This window comes from Salvelinus namaycush, chromosome 5 (assembly GCF_016432855.1).
Source record: "Salvelinus namaycush isolate Seneca chromosome 5, SaNama_1.0, whole genome shotgun sequence".
NCBI classification, from domain to species: Eukaryota; Metazoa; Chordata; class Actinopteri; order Salmoniformes; family Salmonidae; genus Salvelinus; species Salvelinus namaycush.
The window spans coordinates 47,553,657-47,577,486 of NC_052311.1; the positions used below are offsets into that span (position 1 = coordinate 47,553,657).

The 23,830-nt window shown below is 43.2% G+C and overlaps 1 protein-coding gene across 1 annotated transcript in view; it reads left to right on the forward strand.

The window, feature by feature from the left end:
* Positions 1–22,079, forward strand: part of LOC120047581 (gamma-aminobutyric acid type B receptor subunit 1-like) — a 31,041-nt gene extending 8,962 nt beyond the window's left edge. The window contains exons 3-18 of the mRNA XM_038993117.1: positions 648–818; positions 1,570–1,671; positions 1,952–2,017; positions 2,361–2,552; positions 3,205–3,450; positions 3,808–3,871; positions 4,659–4,736; positions 8,259–8,409; positions 9,321–9,453; positions 9,810–9,926; positions 11,259–11,366; positions 18,281–18,374; positions 19,011–19,138; positions 20,800–20,928; positions 21,220–21,363; positions 21,789–22,079. Coding sequence (XP_038849045.1) covers positions 648–818; positions 1,570–1,671; positions 1,952–2,017; positions 2,361–2,552; positions 3,205–3,450; positions 3,808–3,871; positions 4,659–4,736; positions 8,259–8,409; positions 9,321–9,453; positions 9,810–9,926; positions 11,259–11,366; positions 18,281–18,374; positions 19,011–19,138; positions 20,800–20,928; positions 21,220–21,363; positions 21,789–22,079 — 2,214 coding nt within the window. The remainder of the gene's footprint in view (positions 1–647; positions 819–1,569; positions 1,672–1,951; positions 2,018–2,360; positions 2,553–3,204; positions 3,451–3,807; positions 3,872–4,658; positions 4,737–8,258; positions 8,410–9,320; positions 9,454–9,809; positions 9,927–11,258; positions 11,367–18,280; positions 18,375–19,010; positions 19,139–20,799; positions 20,929–21,219; positions 21,364–21,788) is intronic.
* Positions 22,080–23,830: the final 1,751 nt, after the last annotated feature.

Genomic DNA, 23,830 nt, shown 5'->3' on the forward strand with positions numbered 1-23,830 from the left:
GGACAAATCCAGTGAATCCCTTCCTGTTTTAGTCCATTTGGTGCATAATGAACACGACCCTGAACCAACTCATTTTGAGGCTAGTGTTTGTTTCAGGTCATGAAAAAAAGCACATGGGAGTACTTCTCTTCTGCTTCCTGCAAAGTGGTGTTTTATGAGCCTCTCTGTGCCCCGCCGCTTTGCTCCATTTCCTTCTATTTCATTCTCCCGTGTGCGTGTCACCCCTAATGCTGGAGCTGTTTTCCACAGGCTGATACCATCGTCCCCCTGACTGCACTCAATTGTGAGCAGGCAAACTCTATTCTACTTTACATGTCACTAGCTGTATTGTCTGCTGTCCATGTATTGGGGGCTCCACTACCTCTACATACACCAGGACATTTGTTTACGCTGGGACTCAATATTGTACATGACGTTTGACATTTGACATTAATCATCAGGTCTCTACCTTCTTCTTCTCTCATTCCCTGATGTCAGGGTGCCGATGCTCTGAACACCGAAACCAAAGTCATGATAGATATAGAACATGAGACCCCTTCACCTCTTAATTCAATTGAAATCGGAATACATTAGTACTGTATATTGCCTGGCTGTGTAGCGTTTTAAATGTTTATCTCCCTCCCTATCTCCCTCTCTCTCTTTCTCAGTTGTCCTATGGCTCCAGCTCTCCAGCCTTGTCCAACAGGAACCGCTTCCCCACCTTCTTCCGCACCCACCCTTCGGCCACCCTCCACAACCCCACCAGGGTACGCCTCTTCCAGAAGTGGAAGTGGACCAAGATCGCTACCATTCAGCAGACCACAGAGGTCTTCACTTCGGTCAGTACACTCTCTCCGTCTATCTCTTCTCTCTATGTCTCTCTCTCGCTCTCTTTCTATTGCTCTGTCTCTGTATCTCTCTCTCTGTCTCTGTCTGTCTCTCACTCTCTGTCTCGCACTCTACGTCTGTCTCTCTCTCTATCTTTCTTCCACAGCCTCCTCTTCAGTGACTCTCCCACATCTTAATGAGCAAATGAGTGTGGGGGAGTGGGTGTGTGCGTACGTGGGACTTATATGCGGTATGACAGTCTTTTAAGTATTCAATCCCACAATTGATCGTGGATTTCTGAAGTAATTTGTTGTAATATTGGTGGTGAGCAACCGGGTGGATGATGTGGCACTTGGGTCCTTTCCTCTAATGGAGGTTAATGATCTCCCTCTTCCTTGATTCCTTGACTCTATCTCTCCTCTTTCCCCTCTCTTTCCCTACGTCTTTTCCTCTTTATCTTCTCCCCTTCTTTCTGCCTCTCGTTTTCTCTCTTTTCCCACCTCTCTCTCTCAAATGATCTTTCTCTTTCTCGCCCTCTGTCCTTTATTATCTCTTTCCTCTTTTACTCTCTTCTTTCTCGGTCCATTTCAATTTCTTGTGCCTTTCCTTTCTCATTTTCTCACCCCTTCACTCGGTCTTTCAATCTCTACCACTCCCTTCTCTCTTTCTATCTTCCCTATCCCTTCTCTCTTTTGTCTTTCCTTCTCTGTTCTCTCTTCCTTCTCTCTTTCTATCTACCCCCTCTCTTCTTCTCTCATATAGACTCTGGATGATCTGGAGCAGAGGGTGAAGGAGGCTGGGATTGAGATCAGTGTGAGACAGAGCTTCCTCACCGACCCGGCTGTCGCTGTCAAGAACCTCAAGGTGCTTTGATGAAATATTCAATGGGGGGGGGGGGGCTGCTGTTGCTCTCCCCTGCTCACAGCTGCGCCTGTTAGCGAAGTGAGGTGATTTAATACAGGAAATTAATGCAGGAGGCTAATTAGCACTGCCAACTGCCAGGCTGTGAAGTGCCGAGGTAGCCGAGGTTGTACTATAGAATTGGAATAGTCAAAGTGTAAAGGCTTGTATCATTATTATTGAACTATGCGAATGTATTTTCATTACGATGGCTTAAATCATTGCGCTTCCTGTCATTGAATAGCGCCAGGATGCCAGAATAATTGTGGGGCTCTTCTATGAGACGGAAGCCAGGAAAGTGTTTTGCGAGGTGAGTGTTTTTCATTGTTTGACCTCAAGTTATGTTGAGCATTAAATCATCGGGCTATTTATAGTTATTGACCTCTATTGTATCTTGAACCTCTATCTGAACAAATTACCATTTTTATTTAATTAATTCTTATTTGTACTGTGGTGATGATGTAGCCTTGAGAAGCAAAGAATATTTCTGTGGAATTAAGAATCATTTAACAGACAATTAAGTGTTTCATCTTCTTCTTTTCTGTCTATTTTCCAAATGTTTCTCTCTCTCTGCCCTTCTCTTTTTTCCTATTTTCTCTCTCTTTTGCTTTCTCTCCCCTCTCTCCCTCCAACTCTCTCCCTCCATCCTCCAGGTATTTAAGGAGAAACTGTATGGGAAGAAATATGTGTGGTTTCTGATTGGTTGGTACGCTGATAACTGGTTCAAGATCAAAGACCCGTCCATCAACTGCACCATCGAGAACATGACAGAGGCGGTGGAGGGCCACGTTACCACGGAGATCGTCATGCTCAACCCCGAGACCGTCCGCGGAGCCTCCAACCTGGTGAGAACATCTGGGCCGGGTCTAGCACTGATCCAGGATCAGCTCCCCCGAGTTCATGTAATGTTATTGATTATGATCAGCATTCCAACGTGGTGAGCAACATCTGCTCTCCATCTGGTCACGTCGTCCCTTCAATTTCACACGCTGCCAGCTTAGCTGCTGATTAGCATTAATATACCTTCCTCTACCTACAGAGCGGTGGCTTGATGTGCTTCTGCAATAGTACACTCTAGGGGCCCTTTAGGCTTTTCCACACCACATGTTTCTGAGCCCAGGGCAGAGACACATATTTAGACATTTATATGAAATAAATGTCCCTGGCCCAGGGCTATCCCTAATAAATATTCAACTTAGGTGACAATGGAACTCTGTGATTGGCTAGCCCCAAAAAGATGGCGTAAAAGCTGTCTTAGCCCTGAGCTAAGTACAGTACCGTTTGAGTTCAAAGGCTAGTAATACGTATCCATTACACAGTGCTTGAGGCTCCAGTATTGCCTAAATCTAAGTTGACCCTAATGCAACTAACATAGTGATTCTAATTATAGAAATGTCATACTAATGAGTTTGATGGACAATAGTTCAGTTTGAAAGCCACACGAATGGTGACCCTCATATATCAACTCCTCCCCTTCCCAATGTCTGGTCCAATCAGACCTCTCAGGAGTTCCTGGGGGCGTTGATGAACCGGCTGGGGGGTATGAACCCGGAAGAGACGGGGGGCTTCCAGGAGGCCCCTCTGGCCTACGACGCTGTCTGGGCCCTGGCCCTGGCCCTCAACAAGACTGTGGCCCCTCTGAAGGCCAAAGGCCGCAGGCTGGAGGACTTCAACTACAACAACCATGACATCACAGCAGAGATCTACCGCGCCCTCAACACCAGCTCATTTGAAGGCGTGTCTGTGAGTACAGGAGGGAGGGTCATCCAGTAGAATATACTAGGGCCATGTTCATTAGGGCACAAAATGTTTGAAAACCCTTTGCAATGGAAAACGCAAATGAGTGTTTCTTATTATACAAGTCCAGGTAGTCCAACCCTGGTTGGAGGATTAACACACCTGATTCAACAACTAAACTTATCATCAAGCCCTTGGTTAGTTGAATATGCTGTGTTAGGAATGGGTTGGAGCAAAAGCCTGCATACCCTATTTGTCCCAGGACCGGATTAGAGAACACGTGTAATGTATGTATTGGCTCATTCAATAAGTCTGAATGACAGTAGATTTCTGACTTGATGTAGCACTTTTCTTCTCCTTCAGGGTCATGTGGTGTTTGATGCCCAGGGTTCCAGGATGGCTATGACCCTTATTGAGCAACTGCAAGGTAAAGTCATCTATCACCATTTCAACCATATTTCAGCCTTTCCTTGTTCTGGTTATCCTACAGTAGTTAAGAAAATACATTTTGTTGTGGAGTGATTGAATGTCAGTCAGTCCAGTCATTCATCCAGATCAAGGCTGAAGCTTTTCTGACTTTCCCCCGTTCTCACTCGTGTTGATTTGAGAGCAAAGCATTTTTTGGACACGCAAATTGTGTTTATTTATAAATGTGTTGAGTCAAGTCTTCAGTCTAATTGGAAGAGGCCTGGATCGAAGCTAAAGTGGCGGATTATTTTGTACCTCCGTTCTTTTTGGACCCCTAATGGATAACACAAATTATAATCCTACTTCTTCCTGCATGCACTGGGTAGCATTTCGCGTGCTGCCGTGCTAGTGACGAGGTCGGGTAATTTGGTTAATACATTGAAAGCCTTGACTTGAATTTGTGAATATTTCTCATCAGTATTCATGGTTAAGGATGCTACATACTCGTTCTCTCCCTCTCTCTTTCTTTCCCTGTGGTAGCTCTGTATCGGTCCTTCTCTCTGTATCGTCTCTATCTCTTCGTTCCACTTTTTCCCTCTTCTCTATTTGTGGATCTGAAATGTTCTGCCATGCACTTCTATAGCCTTCTTTTCATAATGATGTTTTGATCTGTCGTTCATTTTCAAAGTGTTTCTTTTGCTTGTTTTCGTTTGAACCCTTCATAACCCAAGGACATTATGTAGGCAGGAAAGAAAGAGGATTTGAGAAGATGTTAATTGAACTCTCTTCTCCCTCTCGCTGTGTAGGAGGCAGTTATAAGAAGATTGGATACTACGACAGCTCTCAGAAGAATCTCTCCTGGTTCGGCAACGATGTGTGGATAGGTGAGGCGGAGTTGATTACGTTTGTCTTTGTCAGGCTTCCTGTGTATGTCTTTCTCTCTCTCTCTGTGTGTGTGTGTGTGTGTATGTGTGTGACTGTCTTACTGTGAGTCATCTATGTAACCATCTATCTCGTTCCCCTCACATTAGACCTACTGTTACGCCTACTCTTTCTCTAAGCCTGCACTGCCTCCATCCATAATTTCCATGTCAGACAAATCACCACTTCTGGCTTTAAAAGCAATCATTTGGACCCTCATCCTCCTTCACCCAGAATGAGTTTACAGCCACAGCCCAGTGGCCAGACCACGGCAGTCAGGAAAGCCTGACCCCACCCACACTTCTTCACTTTAGGAAAGTTCAACATCCACCACAGTCTGCAGAGCGTGACACAGTCTGCAGAGAAATGCTGTTACTGTCGATTTGCTTCAGCCACACCAAGACAAATGTTGTAGTTCAGTTGTTTACCGGCCCAGCCCTCCCTTGAGAGGTGACACACTTGTGCCTGGGCTCAGAATTACTGCACTGCTAATCAATCGTGCATGCTGGGAGCCCAGAGAGAGGGCACCGTTGTAGACTTTTAAGGAAACGATTTGTTGCCAAGGCTTAGCTTAGCCTCCGAGGGGAGCGGGTCCAATCAGAGACGACTGTATGGTGACCTGTATCTATCTCTGTCCTTCACAAGGCCGACATACTGTAGGGCTGAGTTTGGTGGTCTTACTGTAGGGCTGAGTTTGGTGGTCTTACTGTAGGGCTGAGTTTGGTGGTCTTACTGTAGGGCTGAGTTTGGTGGTCTTACTGTAGGGCTGAGTTTGGTGGTCTTACTGTGGGGTTGAGTTTGGTGGTCTTACTGTGGGGCTGAGTTTGGTGGTCTTACTGTTCTGTAGTGTGACAGGAGTGAGTTTGGTGTGATGTAGGTTTACAGAGGTGAGGATGGTTTGTTCCAGAGGTGATGGAGTGGAGTCTAGTTTTCTGGAGAGTGAAAGAGGTTTGTTTGCTATAGAGGTGACAGTGTTAAGATTAGTTGACCCGCACACTCTTAGAAAAAGGGTTCTAAAGGGTTCTTCAGCTGTCCCTATTGGAGAACCTTTTTATGTTCCATGTAAAACCCTTTTTGGTTTCAACCATTTTGGGTTCCATGTAGAAGCCTCTGTGGACAGCCAAATAACCCTTTAGATAACACCTTTTTTTCTAAGTGTGTACAGTAACAGAGATGAGTCAAGATTACTGGTGAGTCACAGCCCAATGGACAAAACTGGTTGCCATGTCATTTTCCACATCATTTCAACAACAAAAAACATGACGTTGAATCAAAAAGTCATCAACATTTTTTCACCCAACTTTGAACCTAAATCCAATGGGGAAATTCTTTTTTAATTTCATGTTGAGTTCACATTAGTTGACAACTCAATCAAATGTAAATCAAAACTAGACATTGAACTGACGTCTGTAACCAGTGGGAGAGGTGAGGTTAGTTTGTTATAGAGGTGACAGAGGGGAGTTTAGTTTGCTATAGAGGTGACAGAGTTTTGTTTTTTGCTATAGAGATGACGGATTTGAGTTTAGTTTGTTCTAGAGGTAACGGAGGTGAGTTTAGTTTGTTCTAGAGGTAACAGAGGTGAGTTTAGTTTGTTCTTGAGGTAACAGAGGTGAGTTTAGTTTGTTCTAGAGGTAACGGAGGTGAGTTTAGTTTTTTCTAGAGGTAACGGAGGTGAGTTTAGTTTGTTCTTGAGGTAACAGAGGTGAGTTTAGTTTGTTCTAGAGGTAACGGAGGTGAGTTTAGTTTTTTCTAGAGGTAACGGAGGTGAGTTTAGTTTGTTCTAGAGGTAACGGAGGTAAGTTTAGTTTGTTCTTGAGGTAACGGAGGTGAGTTTAGTTTTTTCTAGAGGTAACGGAGGTGAGTTTAGTTTTTTCTAGAGGTAACAGAGGTGAGTTTAGTTTGTTCTTGAGGTAACGGAGGTGAGTTTAGTTTTTTCTAGAGGTAACGGAGGTGAGTTTAGTTTGTTCTTGAGGTAACAGAGGTGAGTTTAGTTTGTTCTAGAGGTAACGGAGGTGAGTTTAGTTTTTTCTAGAGGTAACGGAGGTGAGTTTAGTTTGTTCTAGAGGTAACGGAGGTGAGTTTAGTTTGTTCCTGAGGTAACGGAGGTGAGTTTAGTTTGTTCTAGAGGTAACGGAGGTGAGTTTAGTTTGTCCTAGAGGTAACGGAGGTGAGTTTAGTTTGTTCCTGAGGTAACAGAGGTGAGTTTAGTTTGTTCTTGAGGTAACGGAGGTGTTTAGTTTGTTCCTGAGGTAACAGAGGTGAGTTTAGTTTGTTCTAGAGGTAACGGAGGTGAGTTATGTTTGTTCTAGAGATGACAGAAGTGAGTGTAGTTTGTTCTAGAGGTAACAGAGGTGAGTTTAGCTTGATGTACAGTGGCAGAGGCGATTTGGGTCTGATGTGGAGGTGATTGTTCTCTTAACTTAACTCTCCTGTTATCCATTCTGTTTACCCCTTGTTCAATTACTCCGTCACTTTCTTGCTCTTCGCGGTCACCCCTAACAACCACTTCAGCTCAGCTGTCTTCCTAATCACTGTGGCAACTGTTATAGAGCTTGGTCTCCATGGCAACACCCTGTCCTGATTCCTTGATCAAGGACGGAGGAAGGTTTAAACAGTGCAAACACATCAGCTGACAGGACAGTGCTCGCTCTTTCTTCAAGGCACACAAGAACACACACGTCTTCAAACAGCCGTCACTCTGTTCTTAGACAGGATGTCTCAGATGTCACTTTAGGCAAGTCAGTGGTGTGATATCGCTGAAACCGTCAAACCAAATGCGGGCGCCCTGGTATTGTGACACCCCTGGGGCTCGACACTGTGTCACCCTCTTCCTGACATGGACACGTCACCACACACTGACACAAGTCTATGTCACTGTCACCGCCCTTACATAAGGACACAGTGACACCCACACCCCGAGAAGCTGTCAGGATCTGCAGGCAGAGCTGGATTTAAACAGACAGGAGGATACAGAGAGAAATCGGAGATGGATAAAGTCAGTCAGCTGCACTTTCAACCATCCCCTACCTTGAAAGAACCAATGCCTATTTTTTGGTTACTTTTTAGTTATGCACATGTTGTGAGATATTTAGGGGGAACACGTCCTGATTTCCACATCTATCCTCATTTATTCTCAATTTCTGTACCTTGTTGGTCATTGAATTAAATCATTGAGAGCAACACAATAATGTATACCGGTTACTGTGTAAATTGATTGTGCCAATTTCATTTGATCCTTTAGGTTGGTGTCTGTAGAGGTTACTGAGCGTAGTGCCCTCCCTGATGTTCAAATTCAGATTTTGATCTTAATTCAAAACATAATTGTCCTTTTGCCCTGTTCTGTTCTGAGTGACATCAAGTACAGTACAGTAGACTGTCTGTCTCTTTAAGGCATGGATGGACTAACCTCTGTCCTGCCTCTCTCTCTATTTCTTTCTTTTTTTTTTTTTTTCTTTCTTTCTCTCTCTCTCTCTCTCTCTGTTCAGGTGCCGGGCCCCCGGCTGACTCGACAATAGTCATTGAGGAGTTTAGGTACCTCTCTCAGAAGCTGTTTGCTGCTGTGTCTGTCTTCGCTGGTCTGGGCATCCTGCTGGGCATCGTCTGTCTGACCTTCAACATCTACAACAGTAACGTCCGGTAAGATTATAACTTTATTTCCCCTCCAGAGGGTGTTTATCTTGCACATTTAAGCAACACTGTCATTGTAGGCCGTCATTGTAAATAAGAATTTGTTCTTAACTGTGTCACGGCCGTTTAAAGGAGTGGACCAAGGCGCAGCGTTTTGAGCGTACATACTTGTTTATTTAACGATGTCGCCAACAAAACAATAAACAACCAACTGACACGTGACGCCAACGTAGTGCTCACAGGCAACTAAACATGGACAACTACCCACAAAACCAACATGGAAAATGGCAACCTAAATAGGCTCCCCAATCAGAGACAACGATAAACAGCTGTCTCTGATTGGGAACCCATTCAGGCCACCATAAACCTACATACCCCTAGACAATACAAAATCCCCATAGATAACAAAAAACCCTAGACAATACAAAAACTAAACAAACCACCCTTGTCACACCCTGACCTAACCAAATAATAAAGTAAGCAAATATAACTAAAGTCAGGGCGTGACAAACTGACTTGCCTAGTTTAAAGGTTCAATTCAAAAATATATTTTTTAAAACAGCTAGCAATTCATCATCAACAATTCATCATCAAAACTCATCATCATCATTGGCAATCACGCTGGGTTGAGTATGACTGTCCTCCTGGTGGGTCCTGCTTGTAGGTCTTCAGATGGCTGTGGACAAGTGATAGTCACGTTTATGTCGACATTTGGCATTACTGTCTCCAATCCATGCAAAATGCCTTGTCACTTTGCATTCAGTGACAAAATATGCCACGTTTATGACATTATTTTGATGCTGTTGTGACAAGTAGTTCCAATAAAGTGTTACGGACAGTGCACATGAAACAGTCCCTTTGTGGGTTTTGTCTATATTCTCTGGCCTTTCTTCATACCCTCTTTGTGTGTGTTGTGCCAGGTACATCCAGAACTCCCAGCCCTACCTGAACAACATGACAGCAGTGGGCTGTATGATGGCCCTGGCTGCTGTGTTTCCCCTGGGGATCGACGGACACCACATCCACAGGTCCCAGTTCCCTGTGGTCTGTCAGGTGACACAGCTAAAGCCGTGGGAATGGGTTGTTCTTCTAGTGCTAGAGTAGATGGATGTGCTGTAATGGCTTGCCAGGAGAAATGATTTCTCTCTCTGCCTCTCTCTATTTCTCATATTCCTTGTCTCTCTCCTTATTTATTTCTCTCTCTCTCTCTCCTTATTTATTTCTCTCTATCTCTCTCCTTATTTCTCTCTCTCTCTCTCTCTCTCTCTCCTTATTTCTCTCTCTCTCTCTCATTATCAATTCAGCTGTTGCTTTATTGGCATAATAAAAATGGCATTTGCATTGCCAAAGCATCAAAAAAGTAAAATATTGAATCAACAAAATCTCTCTCTCTCTCCCTCTCTGTTTAGTTCCGTCTGTGGCTGCTCGGCCTGGGCTTCAGTCTGGCCTATGGCAGCATGTTCACCAAGATTTGGTGGGTACACAATCTCTTCACAAAGAAGGAAGAGAAGAAGGAGAAGAGGAAGGTAAGCCTTTTAGGAGGGCCAGAGGAGGGAACATGGAAGCTCCAGAGTCTACAGTACTGAATGTGTGGTGTTGGCAGATAAAAAATACATAAGCCGCTGGGAGATGTGCTCTGCTCTGCATGTTAAAGTATCTCTGTATATCCTCTACTGTGGGATATACTGCAGTAGAGTAGAGTAGAGCAGAGTACAGTAGAGTAGAGTAGAGTCGAGTACAGTAAAATAGAGTACAGTAGAGTACAGTAGAGTAGAATAGAGTACAGTAGAGTACAGTAGAGTAGAATAGAGTACAGTAGAGTACAGTAGAGTAGAATAGAGCAGCGTACGACAGGCTTGAAACAGAGACAGGAGTCACACAGACACACAGACACATGTACAGGCACACAAATGCATGCACACGCACACACAGACACACGCCCACTCACTCACACTCATACAGAGAGATACCTCCACACACACACACACACTCTTACCAGTGATGCTCACACTATCAGCTTGATTACGTATGCATGTGTGTGTCCTTTCTAAGATAGTGTGTCCTGAAGCTAGGGAGACACTGCGAGTGTGCGATGTGTTGTGGGAATTCTTCTAAGACCTAATCAGAAGAATGAGAGATTAAGCCATTTATGGAGCATTTATGAATATGTATGAGTATTAAAGTTCTATGTGGAAATCCAACCTTCGGGGGCTTTATTAGTTGAGCCAATGCAAGACGAATCAGGTTGACTTTCACCTCTCTTTAATGGCCGTGCAAGGGCAATTTGCCAAAGAGCTCTGTGAAAGTACTTTAAAAAGTTTCCAAGTCAGAATATGGCAAGACTAGTGAAGGCAGTCAAATCATTTCATGCACTTGGAGAGAAGAGGTGACAAGGTCTATGTGATACGGTTTGGTTATGTTTGGGGTGAACGGTTGCAGGGCTAGAAGCAAGCCAGAATGAAGTGATGGAAAATGAAGAAGCATGTTGTTTATCATTTTTTATCATCATTTTTGGGCCAAATTTCTTCCTGATGTGTTACTCGTTCAAAAACCACTGCTGTTCATATAGCATCCACTGCCTAGTAACTCCTCAATTTACACTTAGAATATTTTAACATTATTGTCTAAATGCCAATGAATTTATGTGTGCTTTATTTAACCAGGGAAGCCCATTGACATCAATCTCTTTTTAAAGGGAGCTCTGATAACTTAAGTATTCTGTGCTGATACACGTATACAATACTGTACTCTGTTGGCAGTTTATCTACTGTATGCTTGAGCCCTTTCATCCTTGTTTGTGGACTCACTGCATTACCCTTGGTCCTTGGATTGTGATTGGTTCTCCTGTATCCCTGCAGCACCTGGAGCCATGGAAACTCTATGCAACAGTTGGAGTGTTACTAGCCATAGACATCCTGTCACTCGTGATTTGGCAGATTGTGGATCCTTTACACATCACAGTGGAGGTACAGTGACAATGTCATATCGGTCATACCCCTGGACTTTTTCTTAATGGTGTTGTGTTACAGGCTGAATTCAAAATGGATGAAATTTGTTTTTTTTGGTCACCCATCTACACACAATACCCCATAATGACAAAATGAAAACATGTTTTTAGATTTTTTTGCAAATTTATTGAAAATTAAATACAGAAATATCTCATTTACATAAGTATTCACAACCCTGGGTCAATACTTTGTAGAAAGAAGCACCTTTGGCAGCGATTACAGCTGTGAGTTTTTCTGGGTCTCTAGAGCTTTCCACACCTAGATTGTGCAACATTTGCCCATTGTTCTTTTCAAAATTCTTCAACTCTGTAAAATTGGTTGTTTATCATTGCTAGAGATCCATTTTCAGGTCTTGCAATAGATCTTCAAGCAGATTTAACTCGGCCACTCAGGAACATTCACTGTCTTCTTGGTAAGCAACTCCAGTGTAGAGTTGGCCTTGTGTTTTAGGTTATTGTCCTGCTGAAAGGTGAATGACGCTCCCAGTGTCTGGTGGAAAATAGACTGAACCACATCTTCCTCTAAGATTTAGCCTGTGCTTAGCTCCATTCCGTTTCTTTTTTATTATGAAAAACTCCCCAGTCCTTAATGATGACAAGCATACTCATAACATGATGCAGCCACCATTATGCTTGAAAATATGAAGAGTGGTACTCAGTAATGTGTTGTGTTGGATTTGCTCCAAACATAACACTTTGTATTGAGGATAAAAAGTTCATTGCTTTTCCACAGTTTTTGCAGTATTACTTTAGTGTCTTGTTGCAAACATGATGCAGGTTTTGGAATATTTTTATTTTGTGCAGGTTTCCTTTTTTCCACTCCGTCAATTAGGTTAGTATTGGGGCGGCAGGTAGCGTAGTGGTTAGAGCATTGGGCCAGTAACCGAAAGGTTGCTAGATCGAATCCCCCAGCTGACAAGGTAAAAATCTGTTGTTCTGCCCCTGATCAAGACAGTTATTCAAATCAAATTTTATTAATCACATGCGCCGAATACAACAGGTGTAGACCTTACAGTGAAACGCTTACTTATGAGCCCCTAACCAACAATGCAGTTTAAAAAAAACGGATAAGAATAATCAATAAAAGTAACAAGTTATTAAAGTGCAGCAGTAAAATAACAATAGCAAGACTATATACAGGGGGGAAAACGGTACAGAGTCAATGTGCGGTTGCACCGGTTAGTTGAGGTAATACAGTTAAAGTCGGAAGTTTACATACACCTTAGCAAAAATACATTTAAACTCAGTTTTTCACAATTCCTGACATTTAATCCAAGTAAAAATTCCCTGTCTTAGGTCAGTTAGGATCACCACTTTATTTTAAGAATGTGAAATGTCAGAAAAATAGTAGAGAGAATGATTTATTTTAGCTTTTATTTCTTTCATCACATTCCCAGTGGGTCAGAAGTTTACATACACTCAATTAGTATTTGGTAGCATTGCCTTTAAATTGTTTAACTTGGGTAAAATGTTTCAGGTAGCCTTCCACAAGCTTCCCACAATAAGTTGGGTGAATTTTGGCCCATTCCTCCTGACGGAGCTGGTGTAACTGAGTCAGGCTTGTAGGCCTCCTTGCTTGCACACGCTTTTCAGTTCTGCCCACAAATTTTCTATGGGATTGAGGTCAGGACTTTATGATGGCCACTCCAATACCTTGACTTTGTTGTCCTTAAGCCATTCTGCCACAACCTTGGAAGTTTGCTTGGGGTCATTGTCCATTTGGAAGACCCCGCTCATGTCTTGAGATGTTGCTTCAATATATCCACATCATTTTCCTCTTCATGATGCCATCTATTTTGTGAAGTGCACCAGTCCCTCCTGCAGCAAAGCACCCCCACAACATGATGCTGCCACCCCCGTGCTTCATGGTTGGGATGGTGTTCTTCAGCTTGCAAGCCTCCCCCTTTTCCTCCAAACATAACAATGATCATTATGGCCAAATAGTTCCATTTTTGTTTCATCAGGCATAGGACATTTCTCTAAAAAAGTACAATCTTTGTCCCCATGTGCAGTTGCAAACCATAGTCTGGCTTTTTTATGGCGGTTTTGGAGCAGTGGTTTCTTCCTTGCTGAGCGGCCTTTCGGGTTATGTCGATATAGGACTCGTTTTACTGTGGATATAGATACTTTTGTACCTGCTTCCTCCAGCATCTTCACAAGGTCCTTTGCTGATGTCTGGGGTTGATATGCACTTTTCACACCAAAGTACGTTCATCTCTAGGAGACAGAACGCGTCTCCTTCCTGAACGGTATGACGGCTGCGTGGTCCCATGGTGTTTATACTTGCATACTATTGTTTGTATAGACGAACGTGGTACCTTCAGGCGTTTGGAAATTGCTCCCAAGGATGAACCAGACTTGTGGAGGTCTACAATTTCTTTTCTGAGGTCTTGGCTGATTTCTTTTGACTTTCTCATGATGTCAAGCAAATATTCACTGAGTTTGAATGTAGGCCTTGAAATACATCCACAGGTACTCCTACAATTGACTCAAATTATGTCAATTAGCCTATCAGAAGCTTCTAAAGCCATGACATAATTTTCTGGAATTTTCCAAGCTGTTTAAAGGCACAGTCAACTTAGTATATGTAAACTTCTGACCCACTGGAATTACTACAGTGAATTATAAGTGAAATAATCTGTCTGTAAACAATTGTTGGAAAAATGACTCGTGTCATGCACAAAGTAGATGTCCTAACCGACTTGCCAAAACTATAGTTTGTTAACAAGAAATTTGTGGAGTGGTTGAAAAACAAGTTTTAATGACTCCAACCTAAGTGTATGTAAACTTCCGACTGAGGATCTGAGGACCCATGCCAAAACCTTTCAGTCTCCTGAGGGGGAATAGGCTTTGTCGTGCCCTCTTCACGACTGTCTTAGTGTGTTTGGACCATGATATTTTGTTGGTGATGTGGACACCAAGGAACTTGAAGCTCTCAACCTGCTCCACTGCAGCCCCGTCGATGAGAATGGGGATGCTCGGTCCTCTTTTTTCTGTAGTCCACAATAATCTCTTTTGTCTTGATCATGTTGAGGGAAAGGTTGTTGTCCTGGCATCACACGGCCAGGTCTCTGACCTCCTCCGTATAGGCTGTCTCGTTGTTGTCGGTGATCAGGCCTACCACTGTTATGTCATCGGCAAACTTAACGATGGTGTTGGAGTCGTGCCTGGCCATGCAGTCATGAGGGAACAGGGATTACAGGAGTGGACTGAGCACACACCCCTGAGGGGCCCCTGTGTTGAGGATCAGCATGGCGAATGTGTTGTTACCTACCCTTACCACCTGGGGGCAGCCCGTCAGGAAGACCAGAATCCAGTTGCAGAGGGAGGTGTTTAGTCCCAGGGTCCTTAGCTTATTGATGAGCTATTCTCACATAGGTGTTATTTTTGTCCAGGTGGGAAAGGGCAGTGTGGAGTGCAATAGAGATTGCATCATCTGTGGATCTGTTGGGACGGTATGCAAATTGGAGTAGGTCTAGGGTTTCTGGGATAATGGTGTTGATGTGAGCCATGATCAGCCTTTCGAAGCACTTCATGGCTATGGACGTGAGTGCTACGGGTCAGTAGTCGTTTAGGCAGGTTACCTTAGTGTTCTTGGTCACAGGCACTATGGTTGTCTGCTTAAAACATGTTAGTATTACAGACTCGGACAGGGAGAGGTTGAAAATGTCAGTGAAGACACTTGCCAGTTGGTCAGCGCATGCTCGCAGTACACGTCCTGGTAATCCGTCTGGCCCTGCGGCCTTGTGAATGTTGACTTGTTTAAAGGTCTTGCACACATCGGCTGCGGAGAGCATGATCACACAGTCTTCCGGAACAGCTGGTGCTCTCATGCATGTTTCAGTGTTACTTGCCTCGAAGCGAGCATAGAAGTAGTTTAGCTCGTCTGGTAGGCTCGTGTCACTAGGCAGCTCTCGGCTGTGCTTCCCTTTGTAGTCTGTAATGGTTTGCAAGCCCTGCCACATCCGACGAGCGTCAGAGCCGCTGTAGTACGATTCGATCTTAGTCCTGTATTGACGTTTTGCCTGTTTGATGGTTCGTCGGAGGGCATAGGGGTTTTTCTTATAAGCTTCCGGGTTAGAGTCCCGCTCCTTGAAAGTGGCAGCTCTAGCCTTTAGCTCAGTGTGGATGTTGCCTGTAATCCATAGCTTCTGGTTGGGGTATGTACGTACGGTCACTGTGGGGGCAACGTCATCGATGCACTTATTGATGAAGCCAATGACTGATGTGGTGTACTCCTCAATGCCATCGGAGGAATCCCGGTACAAATTCCCATCCGTGATAGCAAAACAGTCCTGTACCTTAACATCTGCTTCATCTGACCACTTTTTTATTGATCTAGTCACTGATGCTTCCTGCTTTCATTTTTGCTTGTAAGCATGAATCAGGAGAATAGAATTATGGTCAGATTTGCCAAATGGAGGGCGAGGGAGAGCTTTTTATGCGTCTCTGTGTGTGGAGTAAAGGTGGTCCAGAGTTTTTTTCCCTCTGGTTGCACATTTAACATGCTGATCGAAATTTGGTAAAACGGATTTAAGTTTCTCTGCATTAAAGTCCCCGGCTACTAGGAGCGCCGCCTATGGGTGAGCGTTTTCTTGTTTGCTTTTCATTCAATGCTGTCTTAGTACCATCCTCTGACTGTGGTGGTATGTAAACAACTACGTAAAATACAGATAAAAAATCTCTAGGTAGGTAGTGTGGTCTACAGTTTATCATGAGATACTCTACCTCAGGCAAGCAATAGCTCGAGACTTCCTTAGATATCGTGCACCAGCTGTTATTTACAAAAATACGTTGTCCGCCGCCTCTTGTCTTACCAGACGCCGCTGTTCTATCCTGCCGGTGCAGCGTAAAACCAGCCAGCTGTATGTTGATAGTATCGTCGTTCAGCCTTGAAACATAAGATATTACAATTTTGAATGTCCCGTTGGTAGTTTAATCGTCAGCGTAGGTAATCTATTTTATTGTCCAAAGAGGGGGTTTATTCAATCGCCTACAAAATCTTAGAAGGCAGCCCGCCCTCCGGCCCCTTTTTCTCTACCTCCACGCAAATCACGGGGATCTGGGCCTGTTCCCAAGATAGCAGTATATTGTTTGCGTCGGCCCCGTCAAACTCGTTAAAGGAAAAAAAGGATTCTGCCAGTCCGTGGTGAGTAATCGCAGTCCTGATGTCCAGCAGTGATTTTCGGTCATAAGAGACAGTAGCGGCAACATTATGTACAAAATCAGTAAAAAAATAAGTTACAAACAAAAAACACAATCGATTGGGGGCACATAAAACGTATGCCTTCTTCTCCGGCGCCAACCCACTGTTCCCCGGTAGGCCGTTATTGTAAATAAGAATTTGTTCTTAACTGACTTGCCTAGTTAAATAAAGGTTAAATAAAAAAATGGTGGAGTAATAACATTGTTCACCTATCCTCAGTTTTCTCCTATCACAGCCATTAAACTCTGTAACTGGTTTAAAGTTACCTTATGGTGAAATCCCTGAGTGGTTTCCTTCCTCTCCGGCAACTGGGTTTATTGATACACCATCCAAAGTGTAAGTTAATAACTTCACCATGCTCAAAGGGATATTCAATATCTTCTTTTTTTTACCAGTAGGCTTCTTTGCGAGGCATTGGAAAACCTCTGTGGTCTTTGTGGTTGAATCTGTGTTTTAAATTCACTGCTCAACTGAGGGACCTTACAAATACTTGTATATGTGGGGTACAGAGATGAGGTAGTCATTCAAAAATCCTGTTCAACATTATTATTTCTTACAGAGTGAGTCCATGCAACTTTACTACTGAACTTATTTAGGCTTGCCATAAAAAAGGGGTTGAATACTTATTGACTAAAGACATTTTAGCTTTTCATTTTTATTAATTTGTAAACATTTCTAAAAACATAATTCCACTGTAACGCCCGTCGGAAGAAGTGGACCAAGGTGCAGCGTGGTACGTGTTCATGATTCTTTATTTACTCAGAACACCAAACAAAACAACAAAAGAATAACGAACGTCACGTTCTGTAGGCTTCACAGAGCTAACAAAAAACAACATCCCACAAAACTAAGGTGGCAAAACAGGCTGCCTAAGTATGATTCCCAATCAGAGACAACGATAGACAGCTGTCCCTGATTGAGAACCATACCGGCCAAAACATAGAAATAAAGAACATAGAGTTTCCCACCCGAGTCACACCCTGACCAACCAAACATAGAGAAAAAAAGATCTCTACGGTCAGGGCGTGACATCCACTTTGACATCATGGGGTATTGTGTGTAGACCAGTGACCAAAAATCGAAATGTAATCCATTTTAAATTCAGGCTGTCACTCAACAAAATTCAATATTCAAAAGGTACTCGCACATCTGAGCTATTTGTTTGAAGGGGCAGGGTAACAGAAAAAAAGAAGAAACCCACACACCGCTCTTGATAGTATCACTGTTCTTTAGTAAGCTTTTTTGTATCGGCCACACGGCTTTCGTCAGGCTGTAACACAACAAAATGTGGAAAAAGTCAAGGGGGTGTGAATACTTTCAGAAGGCACTGTATTCTATGTGGTATTAGCTTTCGTATGTTAGCACTGTCACATGTCTGGTGGTCAACAAAATATTATTGCTTTGATGTCAGTCATCTTGTTGTTTGTTTCCTTTCTACTTGTCAGTTTTAAAGTTAATAAATTGCGGATATCACAACGGAATGTCTTTCACTCTGTCTCCCGTTCTCTCTCACTTTCCCTCTCACTTCCTCTCTCTCTCCCTCTCTCCCTGTCTCTTGCTCCCTGTCTCTCGCTCCCTGTCTCTCTCTCCCCCCGTCTCGCTCTCCCTGTCTCTCTCTCATTCTCTCTTTCTCTCTCATTTCCTCCCCCCACCCTCTCTCCGAGTAGAAGTTCACTAGGGAGGCCCCTAAAGGAGACTTGGATGTCCTGATTCAGCCTCTCCTGGAGCACTGCACCTCAGAGAAGATGAACACATGGCTCGGTATCCCTCCTCTTTTCCCTACTCCTTCTCTCTCTCACTCCCTCGTTCCCTCTTTTTTTCACTCTCTCACTCCCTCAATCCCCAGTCCATTCATTGTAAATTAAACACTCCTCGTATCTCAGCCCCACACATTAGCTCTTTCTCTCTTTTTTTTGTCTGACCCCACTTTTCTTCCCCTCCTCTCACTCAAGTCAGTCATTCCCCGCCTTTATCTTTCCCTCATACGCTTTCATTTTATCTTCTCCTTTCATCTGTCTTTTTCTCACTATCACCATACTGCCTCTCTTCCTGACAGTGGCAGCTCTTCTGAATGCATAATACTGTCAAATTCAAATAATACGGGTCACAAACTGTGCCATTGCCCCATAGCATTCCCTCTCTGCTATGCAAATATATTGTCACCCCATTGAGCGACGTAATGAAAGAACAATGGACACCTGGACAGAAGAAATAAAGGGGGAATATGCATTACCCTCAGTCAACTGCCTAACATCACTCCATCATCTTCGCTTTCCATCTCCATCTCCATCTCTCTCTCTCTCTCTCTCTCTCTCTCTCTCTCTCTCTCTCTCTCTCTCTCTCTCTCTCTCTCTCTCTCTCTCTCTCTCTCTCTCCCTCCCTCTATCTCTCCACCAGGTGTAGTGTATGGCTACAAGGGACTGCTGCTGTTGCTGGGGATATTTCTGGCCTACGAGACCAAGTCTGTTTCCACGGAGAAGATCAATGACCATCGAGCCGTGGGGATGGCTATTTACAACGTGGCTGTGAGTCTCAACCATCACAGGGGGAGTGCTCTGGTTTCCGCTCTGCATTTTAGGCAGTCCATCGAGCGAATGATCTCCAAGCAACAATTAACTATTGGTAGAAAGATAGCAGGGGCTAGACATTGTCTCTGTGTGGACATGAGAATCAATGATTCGTCAGTGCATAATGATGACATACTGCTAAGACGCATTATTGCTGGTGGTAAGCATGTGCTCATAAATGTATTTTTGGAAGATGTATTTTTGGCTCTAAAGCAAAGCATGAGTGCTATACTTAAACAATCATTTGAATTTGATTTGAATCAGTGAAGGACCAATAGAGGTATTTAAGCTTCACGTTAACTAAGATAGCAGCGATAACATACAGTACCATTGCACCATCTAAGTGTTGCAAACAAGTAGCCATAGCCATTCGGTAACCCTCACACAGGTGTAATCCTACTCACACAGGTATAATCCTACTCACACAGGTGTAATCCTACTCACACAGGTATAATCCTACTCACACAGGTGTAATCCTACTCGCACAGGTGTAATCCTACTCACACAGGTGTAATCCTACTCGCACAGGTGTAATCCTACTCGCACAGGTGTAATCCTACTCGCACAGGTGTAATCCTACTCGCACAGGTGTAATCCTACTCGCACAGGTGTAATCCTACTCACACGGGTGTAATCCTACTCACACGGGTGTAATCCTACTCGCACAGGTGTAATCCTACTCACACAGGTGTAATCCTACTCACACAGGTGTAATCCTACTCACACAGGTGTAATCCTACTCACTCACACAGGTGAGCAAATCCATTAAATGCCTGGTAATGTAGACTATTGCTGGAACAAACCACTGCTCTTATAAGGGCAAACATTTTTATAACTTCAGCTTTAGGCTGGGTTTCTATTTCTGCTCAACAATGTGCAAACATTTTAGAACTCTCTGAACAATGATTTACCTAATTGACAGAATTTGCCCAGATTCCCATCTCAAAACAGCTTAATGAGGAACCAAAACACTTACGACTGCAAACCCCCCACAGTTTTACATATTTTGACTGCGCATTTGCTGTGGGGCGGTTATGCAATTATGAAGTACATACAGTCATTTTCTTTTTGCAAAGCAGAGGAAAGAACATTTAATTGATCAATCATTCATATAGCTTGATGAAATTGTTAAACACAGCTTAATGTCCGGACAAAGGGAAAGCATAGTTGTTGATTTCACCATTTTATTTAATTGTGTATATTTCGTGGTGTAATACACATAGATAAATTATACATTTCCCTACATAAATGGTGCCCTGTATGAGATCGAATCCTTTAAAATAAATCTGCAAAGGCCTCCTTGTTGGGAAGCAGAGAGCTTTTGTAAGGCTTGATATTGTGATGATGTGCCAGTATGGTACTGCTAACCTGCCACTTCATCTATGACTTTTTAATGATGTTTTCATATTGGGAACATCGTTGGAATGATAAGCAGTTGCCGAGCGCTTTTTTAGATCTTATTTTCCTCTCTCACCTCTCCCTTGATATCTTACTCTTTGTTTCTCTCTCTCTCTTTCTCTCTCTCTTTCTATATCCCTCTCTCCCCCCTCTCTTTCCCCTTTCTCTCGCTCCCTCTCTCATCCTCTCTATCCCGCCTCATTTCCCCCCCGTCGCTGCAGGTGTTGTGCATGATCACGGCTCCCGTCACTATGATCCTCACGTCACAGCAGGACGCTTCCTTTGCCTTTGCCGCTTTGGCCATAGTGTTCTCTGTCTACATCACGCTGGTGGTGCTCTTTGTGCCCAAGGTACAGTATACTGTATAGAATAGGATTGTGTCCCAAATGGCACCCTATTCCCTTTATAGTGTGTTACTTTTGACCAGGGCTCTGGTCAAAAGTAGTGCACTATATAGGGAATAGGGTGCCTAGGACTCTGAGTCATTTAGCAGAAGTATTTAATGTACACTTGCATCAGCACTCGAAAACAAAGTCTCAATACTTTCTTCAATGTTAACATTTCCAAATGCACATATAGTATATGGTTCTTCTCTGTCTCTCTGGCTGTGTAGAATAAAGTTATATTGTATTCTATTCTAGATGCGCAGGCTGATTACGCGTGGTGAGTGGCAGTCGGAGCAGCAGGACACGCTGAAGACCGGCTCGTCCACCAACAACAACGACGAGGAGAAGTCTCGCCAGCTGGAGAGAGAGAACCGTGAGCTGCAGAAGATCATACAGGAGGTACAGTACACACCTGTTGATGCGCCTTAGCTATCAACATAGAATCACAATACATCTAGATTGAAATATGTCTAATACATATAAAATACATCTGAATTATTGGAACTAATAATCAATCATTCAACCAATCTGTATCATACAGGTGGTACTACAATACACACTCACTTTGGCACCTTAGCTATCAAAATACAATCAAAATGCATATATTAAAATACATCTAATATGTCTGAATTATTTGACCAACCAATCAATCTTTCCAATCATTCATTTTTATTATATTTTACTAATAGATAGATTTGGTTTGATTAAAACATGATTGATACATGATGAATACATGTCTAATTCATGCTCAGTGAATGATTTATAAATTATTCCGCTTTACCCATGAGTGTACAGTATTAATAAGACCTCTTCCGTGGTCTCAGAAAGAGCAGAGGGTATCGGAGCTCCGCAACCAGCTGGTTGAGAGACAGGCCCTGCGCAACCGACGACGGCCCTCATCAGGCACCAACCAGAACCACAGCAACCCGTCCCCGCCCTCTTCCCAGCCAGACCCCAAGTCTCTCCTGCCCCCACCCGGTTACCCCAACCCCGCGTCGGACAATCACTCCTCCTTACCCCCCTCCTTCTCCAACTCCTCCAACCTGTACCAGACGGACAGCAAGATAAGTCGCAACCACTGTCACAACAGCCAGATCCCCCTGCTCTACAAGTGAAGGGGTGGTGGGTGGGGCGCTGGAAGAGCTCAGAGCACATGGAGGAACAAACACACATGGAGGCACTGTGACTTTCACTTGTTATGGAAAAAGAGCACAAGCTACTGATATTGACAGAGTGAGTGGAGGCACATGACGGCAGAGGGCTTTTCCATTCACTGCAGGCTGCTGTGAGGCGAGTCACCCGGGGTAACACCAGTCTTTCTCACAGTCTATCTCACTGTGTGAACCTGAAGCACTTGTGACTAGTACTAGGAGTTATTGAATAAGAGACAAGCACATCCCAGAGTAACCCTCAGTCTACTTGTGGAGACAAAAAAATTAACAGATCTCCCCTTTTCACTCCTCCTCTTTCCTCCTTCCCTTTGTTTGTTTTCTCGTTCCGTTGTGCAGATGTATCCAGGATCTCCAGGAGGACTTTGTGTACTGTGTGTGCTTGCTCCTTTTTGACTCCCGTCTCGATTTGTCTCTTTTTGACTCCCGTCTCTGCCTATTTGTCTTCTGTTTGTTGAAATAGCGAAGCACATGGTAATTGATTAATATTGTTATTACATAATGTATGATATGTTATGTCATGGATTCAGTGTTGTGCCCTTTTTTGGGGGGGGGGGGGGGGTTAAGGGGTGGAAACTGTTCAAATGCAATGCGAGTGGAAAAAACAGCACAGTTTCCCTGTGGATTCAATTTACTGGATTTCATATCAAAACGCCATCTAAACTCAAAGTGTAAAGTCAACCTAACTGAAAGTGAAATGCCAACATTATAGCCATATGCGGTAGAGGGTTTTGGAATGGACACCCTCATTTTGGGACAATAGCAAGATTTTTGTGGATGTTTTGCCGTATACATATTCAAGTACAGCTTTGTATCTTCAATCACATTTTTGCTGTTGTATGCTCTTGAATATATGAAACCCATTTGATAAGAAAATAGTGTATTATGATATGTAACCTAATACGTTTTCTATGGATCATCTTTTTGAAAGTTTTCAATTGGACTTGAATGGATATGTTCCCACAAGTAGAATTTTATTGGACACATCAGAGATATTCAAAGATAGCTCAACCTCCTAAAGATTTGAAATGGCATATTTATTATGCATCATTCTTCCAAGCCTTTTTATTTTCTTTGTCTTTAGGGAAAAACAGATTCATTGTCAATCTGAATATAAATGTAAATGTGAGTGTACATGCCTGTCGCCCGTTGGTCTTATATTTGGCATTTATTCCGAATTTTCCCTCAGATTTTTAGCTTTGTACAACTACATTTGTGAATGTGATGACGAAGAATATATGTAACGGTCTATGGAAAGGATTCTGACATGCGTATACGACAGTTAATATATATGTACAATCTCATTCATTAGCAATTTGTCAAAATGTATGAAGCAATGATATAACACAGCTTTATTGGCAAGTTACGTAAGTGACGTTACTTTTCCAAATAGCATTATCTCATGTTGCACTATAGTTCAAGACAAAATAAGGATTCAGGTCATGATTTTGTTGCCGTTCTAATGACATACTGTAGCTCAGGGTATAGGAAAGTGAGATATACGACCTCTCCATAGGAAGTTATTGGATGAAATAGTCACTATTTATTAACTGTACATGGACGACATTGGGTAATATTGTAATATATGTATGCGAAGATTATTTAGAGAAATATACTCTTGCACATGTATGAATATACACTAAGTGTACAAAACATTAGGAACACCTTTCTAATATTGAGTTTCAGCCCCTTTTGCC